The 20,262-nt window shown below is 46.3% G+C and overlaps 1 protein-coding gene across 1 annotated transcript in view; it reads left to right on the top strand.

The window, feature by feature from the left end:
- The window catches only part of gabbr1b (gamma-aminobutyric acid (GABA) B receptor, 1b), a 52,187-nt gene that overhangs the window by 19,365 nt on the left and 12,560 nt on the right, over positions 1 to 20,262 (top strand). Inside the window, exons 7-15 of the mRNA XM_062486459.1 lie at positions 6,622 to 6,782; positions 10,145 to 10,279; positions 11,376 to 11,546; positions 12,225 to 12,326; positions 13,020 to 13,085; positions 13,308 to 13,499; positions 15,674 to 15,919; positions 16,089 to 16,152; positions 18,350 to 18,427. Of these exons, the coding sequence (XP_062342443.1) occupies positions 6,622 to 6,782; positions 10,145 to 10,279; positions 11,376 to 11,546; positions 12,225 to 12,326; positions 13,020 to 13,085; positions 13,308 to 13,499; positions 15,674 to 15,919; positions 16,089 to 16,152; positions 18,350 to 18,427 (1,215 nt within the window). The remainder of the gene's footprint in view (positions 1 to 6,621; positions 6,783 to 10,144; positions 10,280 to 11,375; positions 11,547 to 12,224; positions 12,327 to 13,019; positions 13,086 to 13,307; positions 13,500 to 15,673; positions 15,920 to 16,088; positions 16,153 to 18,349; positions 18,428 to 20,262) is intronic.

The following is a 20,262-nucleotide window of genomic DNA, read 5'->3' on the forward strand; positions in this document are numbered from 1 at the left end:
GTGTCGTAAACATGAGGAATGGAGGAGCCCGAAATAGCAGAGAAGGTTCAACTCTGCTCACAGACAGCCAGGCAGATTAGTGTGTGTTTTATGGACGCACTGCAGATCACATTAACATGATTACATTGAACGGGGATGAGCGCAGAGAAAGAGAGAGAGAGGGGGGGGGGGCATCTGTGGGACTTGGGGGGAGGGGGGTAGGATTGTAAGGGGAGAGAGTGAGACCAAAAGTGCAGAGGTATGGACAGTTTAGATGAGATGGGTAGAGCTGAGAGAGGAAAAGGAGGGAAATGGGTGAGAGGGAAAGTTGCGTAAGAGTGCGCCAGAGATGTTGATCAGGAGAAAGTGGGAGAGTAGGAGCAGGGATAGAGGGAGGAAGTAGAGAAAGGGAGGTATAGAACAGACTCGCTGAATCATAGTTTTTGGACCGGGCCCAAACCTGCCGTAGCCCGACTGCAGAACTCTCAAGCCGCAGACAAGTGGACATCATAAAGAGCTAGTCAGTCAGATGGCGGTTTTGTCAGGACCAGGGTGACACAGTGAGGCGCATGGCTGCCCTTCTGACAGCTATTAGTGTGAAGTGTGTGTGTGTATGTTGGGGGGGGGGGGTCAGTGGTAGCAAGGAGGGGAGATGAGAAGAGGGGACGGATGGAGCACTATAAGATGAAGAGGGCGTTTAAGGTGGAAGCTAGAGAGAAAGAGAGGAGTGGTGGAGATTATGTATGAAGCATACTAAACTGGAGAGGCCCTGAGCAGCTGAAGGTATAATGGGATGTCAGAGAGGAGTGAAGGAGGTTTGAGATGGGGGGGATGAGAGAGAGAGAGAGAGAGAGAGAGAGAGAGAGAGAGAGAGAGAGAGAGAGAGAGAGAGAGAGAGAGAGAGAGAGAGAGAGAGAGAGAGAGAGAGAGAGAGAGAGAGAGAGAGAGAGAGAGAGAGAGAGAGAGAGAGAGAGAGAGAGAGAGAGAGAGGAGAGAGAGAGAGAGAGATGAGAGAGAGAGAGGAGAGAGAGAGAGAGAGAGAGAGAGAGAGAGAGAGAGAGAGAGAGAGAGAGAGAGAGAGAGTGATTCAGTGGGACAGACGGTTGAAACAGCAGGTGTGTTATAAAGCAGGGCCTGGTCATATTTCACTCTCCAGTTCAATGGGGGGTGGGGGCATCCTACAATTCACAATTCCACCACTAACATCTTCTCACATTCCCCTGTTATTGTCTGAGTTGAAACGATAGTTTTAATACCTTTCGAACCACTGAGGAACAGGCTGACTGATGTTCTCTGATATTGCCCCCCTTCTTCCCCCCATCTGCAGCTAAATGCATTCTGTTTACTGGCAAGGAGAGCTTCTGATGTCATTTTGTGTCCCCAAATATATGGACAAATGCAATTTAGACACAAATTGAGAAACGTGTCTCAATACGGCTTGCCATGGTGGAACAATAAAAGGATTACTGCAGTGATGAAATGAGAAGGCTACGTTTGGATAAAGAAATGACATTTCTGCTACACATATTAGTAAGGAGTGTGGGTCGGAGGTTGAATAATGCTCCAAAAGAAACGAGACTTGATTTGGCCGTTTTTTTGTTTTTAAGAGCACCCAGAACCCCCACACACATTATTTTGGAAAAATTAGTTCTTTTTACGGGTGCGGAGCCAGCAGGCCTCTTAGCTGTCTTCTTCTCATGTCTGATGCCAGGGGTAGGATTTTCACCGGCTTCCACTGGTGTGCCTCCACTCCTGCTGGGATCTGGCAGCCCTATGGAGCCAATCGCACTGCCCTGCAGCGACCTGGCAACCCCCACAACCAATCGCAGTGTCCCGTTGTGACCTGGCAGCCCATACAGCCAATCATACCTCCCTGTGGAGTCAACTCAGGCCCAGGGCGACGCCCCCAGATAGACCCAGGTTGTCATTCAGAAGCCTAATGAAGGCAAAGGAGTTTTACTCTGCAGTCCAGATTTGTTGTTTTTTCTTTTATTCCGTCCAGATGGTGGGATGTGATAATGAAGCTCGTGGTGCCCAGCTTGGCTGTTTGGCTAAGGAAGCCGATGGGGGCTGGGGGGGCACACTGACCTTAGATAGGACACCACTGGCCATTTTGGCTTCACAAGTCCTCTAATCATTGGTTATTGCTTGGATATTATGGTGATGGATCAGACAAAAATGTGAATGTGGATCTGACTTTCCATTCTATAATTATTGTTTTTATTGCTTCTTATCAGAGTTTGCAAAGAAATAACTGTGGATACAGTTCATGATGTAGACCAGGATTCTGCAACTGGCCATGTTTATATCATATAAGCCCATGCTTTATACTATATATTGTTTGGAATAACCTGCAGGGCTTCTCTTTCGAACCAGAGACACAGATCCATGAATATCAGATGTGGCCTGGAGACCTTGGAGTCCTATCAGAGCACATCACAGAACCAGACACCTCTTAAGACCTAATCTACCCACTATCCCTTCTCTTTCCTGCCTTGCCCGCCCTTTCTTCCCTTCCTCCTCTTCATCCCTTCCTCTCTATCCTCCCTCCCTTTCGTCCTTGTCCTCCCGTTTATCCCTTCCCTCCATTTCCTCTTGCACACAGACCCTCCTCCGCCTCAACCCAGCCTCACCAGGCTCAGAGAGTGCGACTGTGTTCAGCACTCTCTGGCTGCGGAACAGATGTACAGGGAGTGTACATGAGGTGTCGAGGGCCATCCTGCAACTTTCTGCGGGAGCGGATTGTCTGTCTGAAGGCAACACAATCCTGTAATTAAGGTTTCATCTTAATTCAACTCCCTCTGGCACTGGGGTAATGCCTGCTAAATTGCTGTCGAGCTGGCATTCGCTACCACCCCAAGTGGTTTTATATGTCCTACTCTGCTAAGTGGAGACTAGCAGGCTAATGACAGATTCACCACCAAGCTCTGGTAGAAGGTAGTCATACGCTGTATGGATGACATTTTAATGCCATATCTTATCAGAACACTCTTAGCATGTGTGTGTACCAGTAACATCGCCAGAATTCTATTTTTGGAGGGGCCCTATCAATGAAGGGGCCACTTAATTTTATGTCATAAGCAATCCAAACTCTGGGGGGGTTGGGCATGTAAATGAGGAGGCCTAGGCGTCCACAGGCATCCCCGTGGCTACACTGCTGGTGTGTACTGTACTTGTGAGCCCATCTCTCTGTATGATTGGGTGTGTGTGCATGTGTGTGTGTGTGTGTGGGGGGGGGGGGGGGGGGGCGTGTGTGTCAGGAAGATTGTGAGTGAGAGAGTTGCGTGTTCAGATATGGATTTGGCTCCAGGGTGTGTTTGATCTTGCAGCATGAGTGTGTCCCCTCCTGACTTGCAGAGAAAGGTTCAAGCTACCCTAGCTACCCCCACAGAGGCCTCAGTGTGGACAGAGGCCCTGAGCGGGGCTTTCCTACTGTGGTGGGTGTAGCCTTGAGCCTGTCAGCAGTCTTCTCAAAGCAACTTTAACTTCATGTTGCTGCTGTCATCTGTAGAGCGGAGGACTGTCTCCCGGGTGCTGCTGGGATATGCATACCAATGCAGCGCCATGCAACCAAGCCTGACGGGATTCCATTTTTTGACAGACAAGGCAAGTGTTCCTCCCGCACAAAATGCAGACAATCGGAGCCAACCTAGTTAACGTTCCGATCCAATCAAATTAACCTCATTCAGATCAACGAATCTATTAAAGTGGAGGCATGAATTAATCAACACGACACAGACAAGCCAATGAGGAGAGTGGACAGACTGACTGTGTAAAGACTGTAGCTAGGCTCCTCCCCCCACGGAGCGCATTGTGGGCCAAGGGTGCCGCCCCCATGGCAGAAATGGACATTGCAGGCCTTTGTGTGGAGCCCCAGGCCACGGCAGGGTATACGGCAGGGCAGCATGAGATAGGAACGTGTCATGTGTGATATGGTATGGAAGTTGGGCCTCTGGCTTCCGATGTGCAAGCAAATATACCAATATAAGACCCAGGAAAAGAGAAGAGTGTGACAGAGAAAGAGCGATGGTGGAAGTACCACTACAGCTATTCTCTTTACTAAAGCACTCTGTATCTAAAGTGCTCCACTTACAAAATTACCCTGTTACTTCTAAAGGGTGCTGGAGAATTGCTAATCAGCCCTGCACAAAGATGTCAGCTGAATTTCTTGAGCAATGAGGTGCACAACATTCAAAACAGATCAGGATGCGTAATGAGTTTGCTTGTTTTCTCGATATCTTTGACAATACAATTGGTATAAATGAACATTTCTCTGATATGGATGTCGTTCTGTCTCTTGTCGGAAAGTAAAGGGACTTATAGGAGGATGAGCTGGGGTTGGGGTTGTGGGTGGCTGTGGTGTGGTGTGTGCCTCTCAGAAACACAAGAGCCATGGATAATCCCAGAGAGATAGGAAAGCAGATAGATTGAGGCGCACAGATACATATCAACCCGCCAGAGAAAATAAGAAACAGTCAGACTGGTGTGTCTAGATTGAAGGAGAAGCTGGGAGGGAACCACAGAAAGAGATGGGCATTATGCTGTAAAGGAAAATACGATGTAACAACTCCTGGAAATGAGAAAAGGGAGAGAGAGAAAGAAATGAAGAGGAAGGAGGAAGGAAGGAAGAAAGAGGAAAGAGGAGAAAGGGATCAGTGTCAGCCCATCAGTGTGCTGATACATTATTAAAGACACCGACAGACTCACCCTTAGCACACACAGACACACACACACAAATTGGTATGAGAGCGCCTTGAAGATGGTTGCAGAGACAACAATGATGAAATTGTGTTCATGTACGAGTGTGTGGGTGGAAGGCAAAAGATGATTCATTTTGTATCTCAATCTGATTTAGTAAATGTGTCTCGCTAAATGAAATGTTTTTATTGATCAACATGTGGCAAGACGGCTACAGAATAAGCCAGAAAGGAAATGGGAGCTTTGATTGAAATATTCTGTGGTTATTGGAGACAGAATAAGTGTGGAGAGAGAATACGTGATGAGAAATAGAGGTCACAGAGAAGTCTACTTTGATAATTACTTAACATTTATAATTAAAATGCCACATTCAGTCAGATAAGGGTGGAGATTGAAATTGAGGTAGGGCTCAACAAGAAGGGGAGCCGAAGAACGGCTCCCTGTTCGAGGTTGGGAGGAACAGGCTGTATAGTTGGCTGAATAGAAAGGAGGGAGGAGAGATAAATGAGAGAGGCTGTGTTAAGGGATTGCAAATTCAAAGTGGTTTGTGAAACAGAGAGGGATATAGCGAAACCTCCCTCCCCTCCCCTCTCTCTCCCCCTCTGTCGCCCTCCCTCTCTTTCTATCTCTCTCCCTCCTTCTCTCTCTCTCTCCCCCCCCCCCCTGTAAACCTGGCACACTCAATTTCTCTCACACACTCTCTGCTGCAGTCAACGAAAATGCACTGCTTAGACCTGTTCGCTTAACATTGCTCCCGCCGTTTCTTTGTTGCTTTTTTGCGGAAGGGTAAACGGATTACAGCAACATCAAAACGACTATATTGTCCTTACCTGTGTTTTTAAATTCTGTCGTTCCAATGCCGTCTTGACATCGAGGCTGATTATTAAGAGTAGTAGGCAGATAGACAACTGTGGCATGTTTATTTATTGCGGTGATCCAACGCAACATGTAACGTGCGTTTTAATTAGGCTACTTTATAGTAACATCGCCTAAGTGATCCGTGAGTATGTAGATTTTGGATGTAGCAAAGGACGGATATTTAGAACCAGCACAAAGGTGCAGTCGGCTATGTCGCATGTATAGGCAATTCTTATTTTTCTCTTAATCACCTAAAAAACTAGGCGGCAGAGAAAATATGTTCTTTCCTTCCTTTCCTTTAAAATTGTTTTATAGAAAACAATAATTTCGCTTGCCGGGGGATTATAACGTGACGTTTTGACTTCAGGACCCTGGACAGCAGAATTATCTGATTCTTACTTCTTCGAAACTATCCAATTTAACACACTGCAGCGGTTTGGAATGGTTTTAAAAATCGAGCGGGCAAATCCAATTAACTGACTCAAATCTGCATTTATGGTTAATTGACCTTATCTGTTTCCGTTCGTTTATTTTGGTCTTTTCGCCTGTTTATTGATTGTGTTAAACGCTTTTGTCTAGCGCTGTTTATTTTACCAGCAAATAACATAGGCTAACTTATTGCAGTAATTCTATTGTCTAATTTCCTGTGGATAGTCTCATAGTCGCGACAACATGTGTTGAAAACTTTGTTTTTATCCTTTATGACCTTAATCTTTATGTATTTTTCATTAGGTCATAGCGTAATACATGTTACCCTTCAGTAAAAAAAGATGACAACAGTGTAGAAAGAGGCTACAAATTAAGCCCACTGAAACTATAAAAATTGTCTTTACAAAAACTGCCATTGCCAGTTCAATAAATGACTAATATCAGAGCAAATAGAAACTACAAGATCACCTGCTTCACACATCAAAGTGTGTGAAGTTTTTATTTGTTTATTATTATTTGTATAATTTTTTTGAGTCCTCTCTTCCACCATGGCGGTTTCCAGTCCAAGTCTACCTGGGGGTCGACGCTCCGTCAAGAGATGTACTCTGATCTTCGCCTTGTTGACTTTACTACTCTCTTGGTCCTGCCCGGCTCTAGGCAAGAAGAAACTCTACATTGGTGCCCTGTTCCCCATGAGCGGAGGATGGCCCGGGGGACAGGCATGTCTTCCTTCCGCTCAGATGGCGCTCGACTTGGTGAACAAGAGAACTGATATACTGCCAGACTACGAGTTGGAACTCATACACTATGATAGCATGGTGAGTACAGCTCATACACTATGATAGCATGGTGAGTACAGCTCATACACTATGATAGCATGGTGAGTACAGCTCATACACTATGATAGCATGGTGAGTACAGCTCATACACTATGATAGCATGGTGAGTACAGCTCATACACTATGATAGCATGGTGAGTAGAGGCTGCACAAGAGCGTCTGCTAAATGACTAAATGTAAATGTAAGTGCAGGATGAACTATCACAGACTTGCCCGTGCACTGTACAAGGGGCGTGTTTTAGCATCTGCTTACACACAAATTCTTGTCTCACGTGATTTGAGGGATCATTCATTATTCATGACGAACGTTATGATAGTGAAAGCCTTCCTTCGTAATGGCTTGCTATTACTGCATCTATGTTTGCATATATTTGCATTAAATTTATAGCAAGCTAAAGTTAGAATAATAATATGACACTGAATCTGTTCCCTTGGGTATATATAGAATTATAGCCATTGGAAAATATCCATGGAACAGGCATCATTCTCATGTTCACATTCTAGTGGAGCGTCACCACACTCCCCCTTAATGCCAAGTGCTGTCTGGTCACCTCATAAACTCCTCTGCTCTTCGATTTCCAATCGCTTCCACTCCCGTTCTCCTCTACCTTATCACATTCCTCAACCTTCCCCCCCTCTTTCTCTTTGCCTCCCACTCCACCTCTTCCTCTACCTGCATTCCTTCTTACTTAAACAGGACGTCAACACAGCGCACTCACAGAACGTAAACAGTTAAATGCACTGTGACTGGTTGGTGTTGCTAAGAGCATTGCTCTGATTGGTTAAAACCGCTCTGCATTGGAACCCTACTTCAAAAGGCTGGAGTGTGTGTGGGGGGTAGAGGTTGGCATGACAACAGTAACCAAGACAACTGGAGTTCAAACAAACAGAGAACTTTAGATTTTGCTCCAATAACAGAAGAAGATCATGCACTTATTATAGGCTACCATTGCAACGGAACAGATGGACGGCAATATGGTGCAAGCCTGTCAGTGTGAGAACATTGTATGAATTGTAGTTTGCCAAATGGTATAAGTGCTGCTAGTTGGAGTAGTCATCCATATAGATACTTTTACAACCCCAGGAGCCTGAAGGCTATGCGGGCGCTTTGGTCGGTCAGCTACACGATGAGGAGTTCGACCCCTGTGGACCAGAGTAAATACGCTCTGATGGATCTCCTGCTGATTGCAAGTCAGCACCATTGCCAGCTAGACCTACCATGCTGCGAAAACGCCGGTGTCATCAGAAGGCAAACCAACCTGAAAATATTCTGCATGAGGATCAAGTTATTCCCTAAACATTTCCATAGACCTTCAGAAAAGCTCATTAAATATCTGTCCAAGCCCGTTCATTAAAGTTGAAGATGCCATTTCCAGTAGGCTTCAGCGGATGGGGCACAACATTTGAATGCGGTATACCTCGCATTGATTTCCCCAGAGCGTCGGGTTAGATCCATGAGTCACTTGCCACGCATATGGCTCTGGATTACTGTCAGTTTTGTTTACACAAAAGTCAACAATTCACAATGCACAAGGAGTGGTAGGCCTAGGCCTATGTCTTACATAGGCCTACCACTCTTTGTGCTTTGTCCCGCTAAGACTGGTGGATTAGATCTAAATATGCTAATGTAAAGAAATATGGTGCGCTGCCTTTCTGTGAAATAGTGATAGGCTAACCTTCAGGTTTCTGGAGACACGGTTGGCTTCCTACCACAAAATATGTTGAAATCAACATTATTGAAGGACCTTTTCTGACCACGTTCTATCTGTTGGTTCCGTAGGCTGATGTTTGCAGCAGCAGGGCAGACCTGAGTCCTAAGACAAAACAAATGTCTAGGCTGCTAGCCTGCTAGGTGTGCATTCTGACTGAGGTGTCATGTGAGATTTCACATAGAATCTATTTTAAACTGTAGTTGTATCTGATGCCTTGTTTGTATTTAGTTTGGTCGATTTGGCGAAGTCAGCCCCATCTGCAGACTGCAGAGTTCACGTAACGGAAGGCTCTTGCCTATCGCACGGATTCCCCAGAGTGAACTAGGGGGAGCCAGCCGGAACAGCGCTTCACAGGGAGGGGAAAAATCCCCTACGGGAAGTCTGGGCATGCAGCGCAGGCACAAACACGCAATTCAGACCAACTCAAAGTGCCTCCTGCACCTGAAGTTCTGGGTTCTCTGGTGAACGTTGTGGTTGCCTAGGCTGCTTAAACGACCCCGCATAATGTGGAATAGCTAATTTATTTAAAGGACTCGTCCTTCTCGTCACCGTGGTGTTGTTCACAGGCAATCGACGTAACCAAGTCCAAATAATTTACAATCTAAATTTACAGAAGTCGATTACCAACGACGAGTTCCCTCACTTAGGCCTAATTTAGTTTAGGCCTAAAGTGAGCAATGGAAGCCTATATGCTCAGATCCATGGAAGCGAAATCGAGCGACCTGCCAATGCTAACTCGATTTGTAGACTGTAATTGCTCAAATCAAACGAAATCAGTCATAACGTATAATCAGTGTAACACAAATAATTGGCGTGGCCAGTTTAAGTTGGTCTGTGAAATATAATTGATTTTATATAGGCTACTGATAAATCCAGTCAAGTCAACTCCTAAACACCATGCAGTTCTCCCCATATCTCTCTCTCATATAGCCCTTACTGTTCAGGGATTCCTACTGCGCTTCAGTCTCTGAACCGAATGATCAGTGATCTCTCTACCCCATACCGTTAGCATTTAAATTAAATATGGATTTTTCATTTGCTGCAAGTTTAGGAATGAAAGTGAAAAATACAATTTGTTAGGGGAGGATCAAATACAATGGGCCTTAAATATTATTAGATAACGGTTTCTCCGCATTCACCCAAATAAATGTTGTTTCCCTCTCTCTGCTAAAGCCACTGAGAGGACAGGTGCTATTCACCCTGTCCTTGAAACGTGTCTCACCTGGCTTTCTCTCCCGGCTTCTTGTTTATGTGTTGTTGTGTGCAAACTAGTGTGAAATGAATGGCTGACTCCCTTACTCTGCCCCTGTGCCGTTTACCATACAAATAGCACTTGTATGTTTTTTAATGCATTTCTGCTCTGCGGTGTATGTAATCAGTGTACGTCCTCCCCTCTACCTCCAATCTTTTGCTTACCCCCTGTGTTGTTCCTTCTTTTTTCACCATCTCATTCTCTACTCACACCCTCTTTCCATTCCTATTTTTCTCCCTATTTTCTCTCTATCCACTTGTCTTTCAATCAATCTCTTGCTCCCCCCTCTCACCTATTTTGTCTGCAACTCTACTCTACCCTGCCCTCCCCTTCTCCTTCTCCTTCCTTTCTTCCTCTCTGTCTCCTCTGATCCTCAGTGTGATCCAGGAGAGGCTACCAAACTACTGTATGACCTGCTCTACACGGAGCCCATTAAGATTGTCCTGATGCCTGGCTGCAGCTCTGTATCCACCCTGGTGGCTGAGGCTGCGCGCATGTGGAACCTCATAGTGGTATGTGGCTCTCTCTCTGTGTGTGTGTGTGTGTGTGTGTGTGTCTGTTAGTGTGTTTGTGTGTCTTTATGTGTGTGTGTGTGTGTTGGGGTTGGTGTGGCTGTGTAAGTGTAAGTGTGTGATAGTGTGTGTCTGTCTTTGTGTTCGTTCGTGGTTCTACTCACAGCATTAAACACTTTTTCCGATACCCATTATATTATGGTTGGGTGCCGTACAGAATGATCTCACTGCCTTATAGTTAAATTGTGTTTTTTATTTGATGTTCGATCCACGTCGGGAGAGGTAGGCAGGGAGCAGTGTTGTCAGATAGCCGGCTGGCCCTGGTGTCTTGTGGGAGTAAGTCTCAGCCCCCAGGGAGATGTTGGCTACACCTGAATGCCAGGGCAATGACAAGGCAGCAGACACCTCTGATCCACTTGGCAGGACAGCGTCAAGCTGAACGGGTGCCATCCAACCCTCCTGAACTACATGCTTGGAATGCCAAGCAGTAAGAGATTAGACCAGTAAAAAAGAAAAGAAAAAGGAAACTATTTTTGGCAGTCTAACTTTTATTATATAAATGTCATCGCATTTGGGGAGGATAATTCACCTACGTTTTTATACTGTCATTTATATTTGGGTCAAATTTATGCCCTAGAAACTGCATTTAACGTGTCATGTGGTGAATTAACAAAGCGGATGACTGAATTTGCGTACCTTTTCGTTTTCTGTCCAGATGTGAACTAGAACAGCTACCTGGTAGTGCTATCACTGCATTAGTGTCATTCTATACTTTTGGCCCAGCTGGTAAAGTGCACTCTCACAGGGAAAAAAAATCTAGACATTCTATTCCTTCATTTTTCATGTCCAGTGCTATTTTTGAATCATAAAAAGCTTTTTTGGCCAATTCTTACTGAGCGCTTTTGACCCATATTTCTGTACATGGGCCCTGTCATTGTTCACTATATAATAACACCTTCAAACACTGCAGCTGATCAATGAGGATGGTTTAAATGGCAGTCGAGCACATTTCAGTTAGCGCGATTTAGCTGAAATGGATTGAACCAACCGACATGGGGCCCTTTCTAAACTCTGCTAATCTCCTCTCCTCTCCCAGTTGTCCTACGGCTCCAGTTCTCCCGCTCTCTCCAACCGGCAGCGCTTCCCCACCTTCTTCCGTACCCACCCCTCCGCCACCCTGCATAACCCCACCCGCGTGCAGCTCTTCCAGAAGTGGAAGTGGACCAAGATCGCCACCATCCAGCAGACCACAGAGGTCTTCACCTCAGTGAGTGATCCATCTTGCATGTATGCCATAGGCTGTTACAACCCAGATTACTGTGGTTTGTTTAAATTGTCACATTCCCCATCGTGGGGGAATGCTGGTGGACACGGCAAAGAAAGCAATAGCAGGTAAAATGGTTTCATATTTTTCATTTCCTTTCCCTCCCTTATCTCTACTTATCCATCCTAACATCTCTTTCGTTCCCTCTGTGTCTGTCTTGCTGGCACCTGCTGTCTGTTGGTTCTCTCCTTCATTCTGTGACCTCTACCTTTTTTGTGTCCTCCACCCGATGCTCTTCATGTCAACATCATTTCTGTTTCTTGAAATCACTGTTTCCTCTGCTAACCTCCTCTTCCTTTTAACACCTATATCATCTGTCTCATTGATTTTCTGTTGTGCTTTCTATATACACTATTTGTATGTCACTTTGGATAAAAGCGGATGCTAAATCACTGAGATATGAAATAAATAATGCCAAATTTCTCCTTCTTGATTATTGTGATTATTCCATATTGTGATTTCCATCCATCCTATCTCTTACTATCTTTCTTCCTCTCGTTCTCTCGTTCTTTCTCTCTCTACCTCCTGCCTCACTCCCATCACCTCTTCCTGTCACTCCATTGTAATTATCTCTCTCCCCCTCTCCTCCTCTCTGTCTGTCGGTGTGTGTGTGTGTGACAGACTCTGGATGATCTGGAGCAGAGGGTGAAGGAGGCAGGCATCGAGATCAGCGTTCGCCAGAGCTTCCTCACCGACCCCGCTGTGGCTGTCAAGAACCTCAAGGTGCCTTCACTCCTCCTCCTCCTCCGTCTCCCCTCCTCCCTCCACCTTTCTTCCACCCCCCCTCCCCTCCATTTATCCCACTGGCTGCCATGGCAACTGCCAGGTGATTGAACACGGGAGATCAATCAGGGCCAGTCTGGAGAACACACCCCAGAGAGAGCTCACACACACCATTACAGCAGAGAAGTAGTGGCCTAGACCTGGCCTGCCACGCATAATCACCAGCCGTACCACTGCCAAAACACAGGCCGGGCCTTTAATGTAAATCTAGACTTTTGTGTACAAAAGAATCCAGTCAATTGGGGCATACCGCTTACTCTGAACCCCTACCTCCGCCCTTTACCAGCCCCACTCCTCCCCCTCCCCTCCCCTTCTCTGTTCCCTCCCCTGTTCCCTCCCATCTTCTCCAATGTGAGCTTGGCTTACTTCCTGGCTGGCGCCTGCATGAGCATAACCGTGCCTAGTGTGCCGGCCTAGTTTTGGTGTGCAAGATTAATTGGCCTTCACAGGAGAAGCCGTTGTAACTGTGAGAATACAGCCCAGCGGAGAGAGGAAGTTGGAAGATGTGCGTAGCGACGGCGGGCCCAGGACTGCTCCTCGACACCTACGTAGACTCCAGGGCCATTAGCTCGCTAGATTTGCTTTCCGTCTCCTGAGCAACTCTTTGTCTTTTTTTTTCTTCCAAATCCCTAGCGCCAGGATGCCAGAATCATAGTTGGCCTCTTCTATGAGACGGAAGCCAGAAAAGTGTTCTGCGAGGTGATTTCTTTTTTCTAATTTAGTTTTCAGTAAAAAAATACAATAAATACAGACTCTGCAGATGGTTGTCAGTGCGTACTTTAGGACCATTTTTCCAGTTTGAACTCTTTGTCCAGTGTGCCCAATCTGTCTTTACACTCAGCTTTTTGTTATCTCTCTCTTCCACACCTCACACATGCCCTATTCTCCCCCCATCCTCCCTTCCTCTGTACCATGGGATAGGTGTACAAGGAGAAGCTGTTTGGGAAGAAGTATGTCTGGTTCCTGATTGGCTGGTATGCGGACAACTGGTTTAAGATCAAGGACCCCTCCATTAACTGCACCATTGAGCAGATGACAGAGGCTGTGGAGGGCCACGTTACCACGGAGATAGTCATGCTCAACCCAGAGACTGTACGAGGGGCCTCCAACTTAGTAAGTCCTTCAGTCACCCTTTCCTACATTTCAGCACTTGCTTGCCTGACTAGCATTGACAAAACGGTTTCTATTGTGGCTGCATTCAAGTCAATGCCTAGTCAGCAGCAGCTATAGGGGGTGGGAGAGTTTTATTGTGGCAATCGTATTATATTTACTGCAGTATGTATGAGTAATTTAATCACTTACGGTATGATTTGCACATAAATATTTATCACTGCTTTTATTGTGATATGAGGTACCTATTTTAGGTTATTAAATGACCGTGTCGTTTTCCCTCAAGCTAGTCATCCCTGGTGTAATGACCTTTTCTAATACAGACTCCTGCCCCGAATGTTAGAGCCTGAGGATGATGTTCAAGCTAACTCAAGTGTCTTATTAGCTTACACTTTGAAGTTTCACATCATAGCAGATATTTTTGATTCTGCTCATGTGCCGTGAGCTGTCGTGTCACTGTCCAGGCATGAAGTACCACCGAGTTTGGCTTCAGAGCTCTGATAAAACCCAGTGGAGACTTGAAGTTGTTGACGTTCAGGGCACGTCACACTGAAGTGCAGGTGACTGAAGAGGGGACCATTAAAATGCAGAGCCTCTTTTATTGATCATAGGCCCGGTTTGGTGACACGCGCGGCGTGCACCGTCGCTTCCTGTTTCTCCCGGGGCCAGTGGCGCGGCGGCAGTGACAGATCCAGCTGCTCGCTGCCCGGAGGGAGCATGGCATGTACAGCTGGGAGCACCAGTTTGACATCCTGTTCCCCAGCGGGAACAGGCCTGGATAGGGTCCAGATGTTCTGCAAGGCACCAGGGACCTTCATGCATACATAACAGCCTCCCTCCCCCACGTCCCCCACATCCTCTTCTCTTCTACCCAGCCCTACGACCCACCTCCGCTCCCTGCCCTGGCCCAGGGGCCGCCGTGCCCATAGAACAACCCCAGTTGCCCAGATGGAACCTCATTCCATCGCCCTCACGCCACCTGCCACCCTCTAACCCCCACAGCCTGTGTTCTGACTTTGCACAGAAATATATCAATCCCTTCACCTACTCACGCACCACCCATCTTCCAACCCCCATTCCAGCCTTCATTTGGCACCTTTACTTATACCCCACTTGCCAAAAATGTCATTCTGGACCGAGCAATTTACAGTACGATAGTCCCCACAAATTGGCTCAATGCCGTCATTATGTTCACTCCTCTCTTTGATGTGAGGCTCTTGAAAGGATTGGACGTTTCTGACAGAGCTGTTTACTGCTTTTAACAAGACGAGAATCGCTCACATCCATTCCCACCCCCCCCCCCTTTCTCCTCCCGCCCCAAATGCACCTGTGTGGCACGCAGAGGTGACAGAGACGGCATTTTCATCAGCAGAGCGCTGTTAGAAATGGTGGCAAATCAGCTTCCGTATGCCCGCTGTAATAAAAGATGAGCGGAGCTGTGTTTTTTTTAATATATTTTTTTTATAGCTCATCCTTAATGGAGAGGGTTTCTCAAAGACGACGGCGTCTGAGACTGTCTGAAAGGGAGGTGTTAATTGTCATCACTTCAGACCGGGTTGACAGAGGACTTGACAAGGGAGTGGAAACAGTTCTACCTGCTCTGCATAATGCATTCTCTCTAGGACGAGCTCAGGGAAGGTTTCACATACCAGAGTAGAAGCCGGTCAACCATTAGACAGATGCTGGGTGAATGCTGGGTGACCTCTCGAAGACATCAAGAGGTTCATGTAATTATGCTGAAATAGCGAGGGGAAGAAAGCTCATTTCTTCCTCCAATTTACTCCTTTTATGAACAAGCTCATTTGGATGTTGAGGATTCTTTTGCTCCCACACTTAATCCCCGCTGACGTGTAATGGCTGGGACATGGGCTGAGCACTTGGGCTTGGCCCCCCGGGCGCCCACTGATGTAGATGCTTACTTCTTCAGGTTGCTCTGGGAGAAAGGACAGCAGGATGTGAAAGTCGAGTGTCTCCGGTGGTCTCTCCGGCATGTGTGTGTGTGTGTTCTGATGCTCTGTGTGTGTGTGTGTGTGTGCCACGGTTGTGAGATTTAGGTTTCTTCTTTTTTGATGTGTAAATGTTCTAACTCACATGCATGCACAACACACTCTCTCTCTCACACACACACACACACACACACACATTTACTTATACTTTATTTCATTTTGCTTCCCAAGACCTCTCAGGAATTTCTGGGTCAGCTGATGTCTAAGCTCGGGGGTAAGAACCCAGAGGAGACAGGAGGCTTCCAGGAGGCTCCTCTGGCTTATGACGCTGTGTGGGCCCTGGCTCTGGCCCTCAACAAGACGGTGGGGCCCCTCAAGGCAAAGGGCCGCAGATTGGAAGACTTCAACTACAACAACCGAGACATCACTGCCGAGATTTACCGTGCACTCAACACCAGCTCCTTCGAGGGAGTATCTGTAAGTGCATCGCCATTGTAGCAGGGAGGAGAAAGAGAGAGAGACAGGAGGAGGGATTGAGGGGGGAATGGCGAGAGAGAAGAATGGTGTATGATTTGAGCTCGAGGAAGAGGCTCTAACACAGTAAGGTGGTAGACATGTATTAGTGATGAACTCTGCTTTCTTCCAGGGTCATGTGGTGTTTGATGCTCAGGGTTCTAGAATGGCCTGGACTCTTATTGAGCAGCTACAAGGTAAACCTACAACTCGGAAACACTGGATTATAATCACTAATCTCACATTCTCTTGGTTACTCCGTATCATAATGTGTCCAGTGTGTCAGTCATGACAAATGGCCGACAGACTGGTCTGTACAAGGTCTTGTAGTGCCTTTATGGTTACAATACAAATCATACGCTTGGGTGACATATGACTCCTGTGGATACGTTTGTTTATAAAAGTTTAAAGAGTGGCTTTTGCAAGGTGAAAGGTTTACACTGGGGTTTTGTTGAAGTCACACTGTACTTAGGGCCTTCACAATGAGGTCTCACTGTTTTCCCCTGGTGCAGTTGTACTCTCCAACTAAAATTACAGAATAATTTGAACATGTGCATAAAAAGTTAATATAGGTTCTTGAATATTTCATTGGAAGTTGGAGGGTTTCATAAAAAGAGACTTTTATGTCGCTTCCAAATTAACTTTTATGAAATGCAGAAGTTTTTACGTCATTTCAATGAACCCAAGCCAATCCTCACTGCCATTCTGTTTCTTGGGAGAAGAAAAAAAAAAGAAAACTGCTGCCATGTCAAAAAAAGAAAAATATGAAAAACTAATGCAGCAAGGACAGTTTTTGAAAGGGTGTCATGCCTTCTTTGGAAAAGACTGTCTGGCGCAGTCATCCCCAATCTCTCACCTCATTCTGCCTCGCTCTCTCAGTTCAGGATGTTTCAGCGTCCTACTTGTCTCAGTAAGTTACAATCAATCTGTTTTCTCTTCTTGTTTTCACATGCATGCCAGCCTATGTTCTGTACAATAGTTGAGGGGAACATAATAAGTACTAAGAGCCACAAAAAAAATAGAACTTTGTATCTCCAGGACCCCAAGGCAGAGAACTAACAGGATGTCACCGTTGTACAGACTTGTTCTAACGCCAAGGCAGGATTGGCTCTGTCCTGCATCAGTAATGACTACCCTGGTTCTCGGCTGTGCCCGTCATATACACGACGAGGATGTGGTCTGTGTCATTCAGACAGGACTAATTTCTGTTGCCATGGTGGCCATGCCAGCCTCTTCTGTCAGAAGGCGATGGCAATCGTCTTATCTCTGCTAGCGTTGGCTCCTGCCTGCAAGGCAGCGTTTCACAGCCTGAGTTTTGATCACAGCGCCTGTGTTCCTGTGTTCAATCTGTTTGTGCTTTGTGTCTCCCTGACAGTGCGGCACTGTGGGACTGTGTTAAAAGCGCCTTTTTTTGTGGGGGAGAGGGTGTGTGTGTGTGTGTGGGGGGGCTGCTGAAAATGAAGCTTGTTTTCCAAATTTCCTTTCAAAGTGCTGGCCCAGCAGTCCAGAAAAAGCAGGTTGAGTTTTGATTTACAATCCCTTTGAGGATTGATGATGAATCGTAGTGGCGTTTGCCCTGGACCGTTTTAGGCGCTTTGGTAACAAGAACAACAATGTGTAGACTAAGTGGCACATCAGGTGTTCTATCAAGCTTCTCTCTCCACTAAAATGTGATGTTTGACAGACAGGCTTTCCTACCCCCCCCCCCCCATCCCCTCTTCCCCCCTGGCAGGTTGTGTGAGTTGCGGCATTTAGAGAATGCTTGAGTTCTCCGAGAAGGGCTCTGATTCGCCCCCGCCCTTCTCCGCCTCTCCGTGTTGCCGTTTTCAGAGCGACTGTTCCCCAGGGACGCTGGAAGTTGAGCGCAGTAATTACAACTAACGAACAGCTGATAATTATAATGGTTTTTCACTTGAGCTCATTTCTGGTTGTTTTGGGTGTTTGGGGCCCCCTGAGCTTGGTTTGGCCCCGGCCTGTCCCTTCCCAGTGGCATTGCAGAAATATTACTGTTATTATACAGTAGATGGCCTTCTGAGACCTGGGGATGTCAAATACCGGCGGATATTCAAAGCTCAAGTCATTTTTTCCAGTTTAAAAAGATTTATGGATTTATGAAACAGTATTCTCAATAAAGGATCTTGGTTTTGGGAAACACAGTTTGTCTGACGATTGTACCTACTGTTACTGTATGTAAATCAGTCAAAATAATTGAAAATGGAATATTCATGTTCCAATCCTGGTTCCAGGTTTGTGGTCTCGGGAAGTAGCTGTTTCTCCAGAGTTCTGTGTATCTGTTTGTGTGCATGTATGTACGTGCATGTGTGTGTGTGTGTGCATTTGTTTTTATTTATGATGTGGTGACACTGTCCCCCCCCATCCTCTCTTTCTACATAGGAGGGAGTTATAAGAAGATTGGATACTACGACAGCACTAAAGGCAATCTGTCCTGGTATGGGAATGACAAGTGGATAGGTGAGCCACATTTATCTTTCTCATCCCTCCTTTATTTTCCTCTTCATCACTGTCCATTGCACTCCCTCTCTTTTCCCATCTCCCCTCATCTCTTATCCCTCCACCTCTTCTTCCCATTCCCTGTCTTCCGTTTATCCTGCCTTTGTCATTTACTTTAAGCCCTCCTCTTCATCGCTCCTTCCTTCTTCCTCCCCCTCTTGTACAGTTGGCTAAGAAATGTTCATCAATCAATCAGTCAGCTTTTATTTAGCATGTCGTCAGTGAGGATAGCGACGCTCCACTTAGCTTTGCACTGCTCAACAGAAAGCAAAATGATCGGGCCATGAAAACTGCCACTGGCTTTAATACACAGCATAAATTGAGCGGGCACAGTGATGGGACCATGTGCTACAGAGCAACAGCGGGAAAATTCATTTCATTAACTAATTAAACATGATGACCAGTTCAAGGCGTTGACAGGAAGAAAATGAAGGGAAGATGCCTGCTGACAGTCAAAACAAAGCAGAGCAATCTGGGCAGCAATTTAAGTGGAGTCGGTTCCGTGACCTTGGATGTTGAAGAGTAAAATGGTCTTGCCTAATCAGTATGGGAGCCTGGTGTACAGCCCTGTCAGTTATGTCTTCCTGGGCTCCCGGCAAACGCAGATAGAAAAGTGCTTAATGGTTCGAAAACAGTTTATGTGCATTGTACTATGGAGGCTAGCGTGGAATTGGAATATTAAAAATACTGAATGCTTCCAGTAAACCAGATGTAATTAATCTTTTGTTCCTCTCAGCACTTTCTTATTATTATTTACCTTTTTAATTAATTGGTGATTATAACTAAATGAATGTCGCTGAACAGATTAGTTCCTTGGCAGCAATTTGAAACAAAGGGGATTGGATTGTCTTAATAAGGAGGCTGCAATCTCTGTTTGTTTCCAAGGCTTTGGTCTGTAAGGCCATCTCACTGTCAGGCAGGCTGGTGTCTGGTCTTTGAAGGTCATCATGTGCTTGGTGCCAGCTAATCCAGCTGCCTATGCAGAAACTGTTGTGTGTACATAAATACATAAAGGTATTTAAAGAGGTACATAAATCCATGTGAGACATGTTCTCTACTCATGTGGCATCTGCCTTTCAGCATCCCCAGCCCTTTGCCAGGATCAAAAAGCCCTTATAGCCCCTCGCCGCTTGCCCCCACCCCCTCAGTGCACCAGCAATGAGTTGCCTGTCTGTTCTCAAATGTTTGCCTTCATCTCAGAGATGATGACTCAAGAGCTAAGCTGTAATTTCCCAGGTGTCCCCTTTTGTCCTTCAGTCGGTTAGTGTTTGACGTCACGTCGGACCCATTGTGGCAGAACAAAAATGTCTAGGAGAGCAGCGATATTTGGGTTCCATGCCAGAAACGCTTCCCAGGCCATTGCAAAACTGTCTGGGAGTCAAGCTTTGTGTTGTTTTTCGCACCAGAGTTATATCAAGGTTACCTTCCCGCAATCTAGACTCCCCTGGCTGGGTTTTGTCCCCCAGAGTGTGTGTGTTCATAGGGGACATTCATAGGCAGATAACCTTTCGTGTTGCTGACGTTAAGATGCTGGGTCATGCCACCTGCGTTGGGCCCGTCAGCCCTGGGGGTGGTGCCATCTGTGTGTGCAGACAGGTCATCGGAGAAAGCAAGGACCCTTGTTATCTCCATGACATAAGTGTCCCGGCGAGGCGAGGTGTCCTTCTTTCTTCGAGAACGGTCACCAGAGGCCAGCATCTTCCTCATGCCACTGCCCACCCCGTGGCACCCGCAACCAGCCTCTCGCCTCTCGCCAGTCTGGGAACCGCTCTAAAAATAACTTTGTCGGCAGTGAC

The sequence above is a fragment of the Osmerus eperlanus genome, chromosome 20 (assembly GCF_963692335.1).
Source record: "Osmerus eperlanus chromosome 20, fOsmEpe2.1, whole genome shotgun sequence".
Taxonomy (NCBI): Eukaryota; Metazoa; Chordata; class Actinopteri; order Osmeriformes; family Osmeridae; genus Osmerus; species Osmerus eperlanus.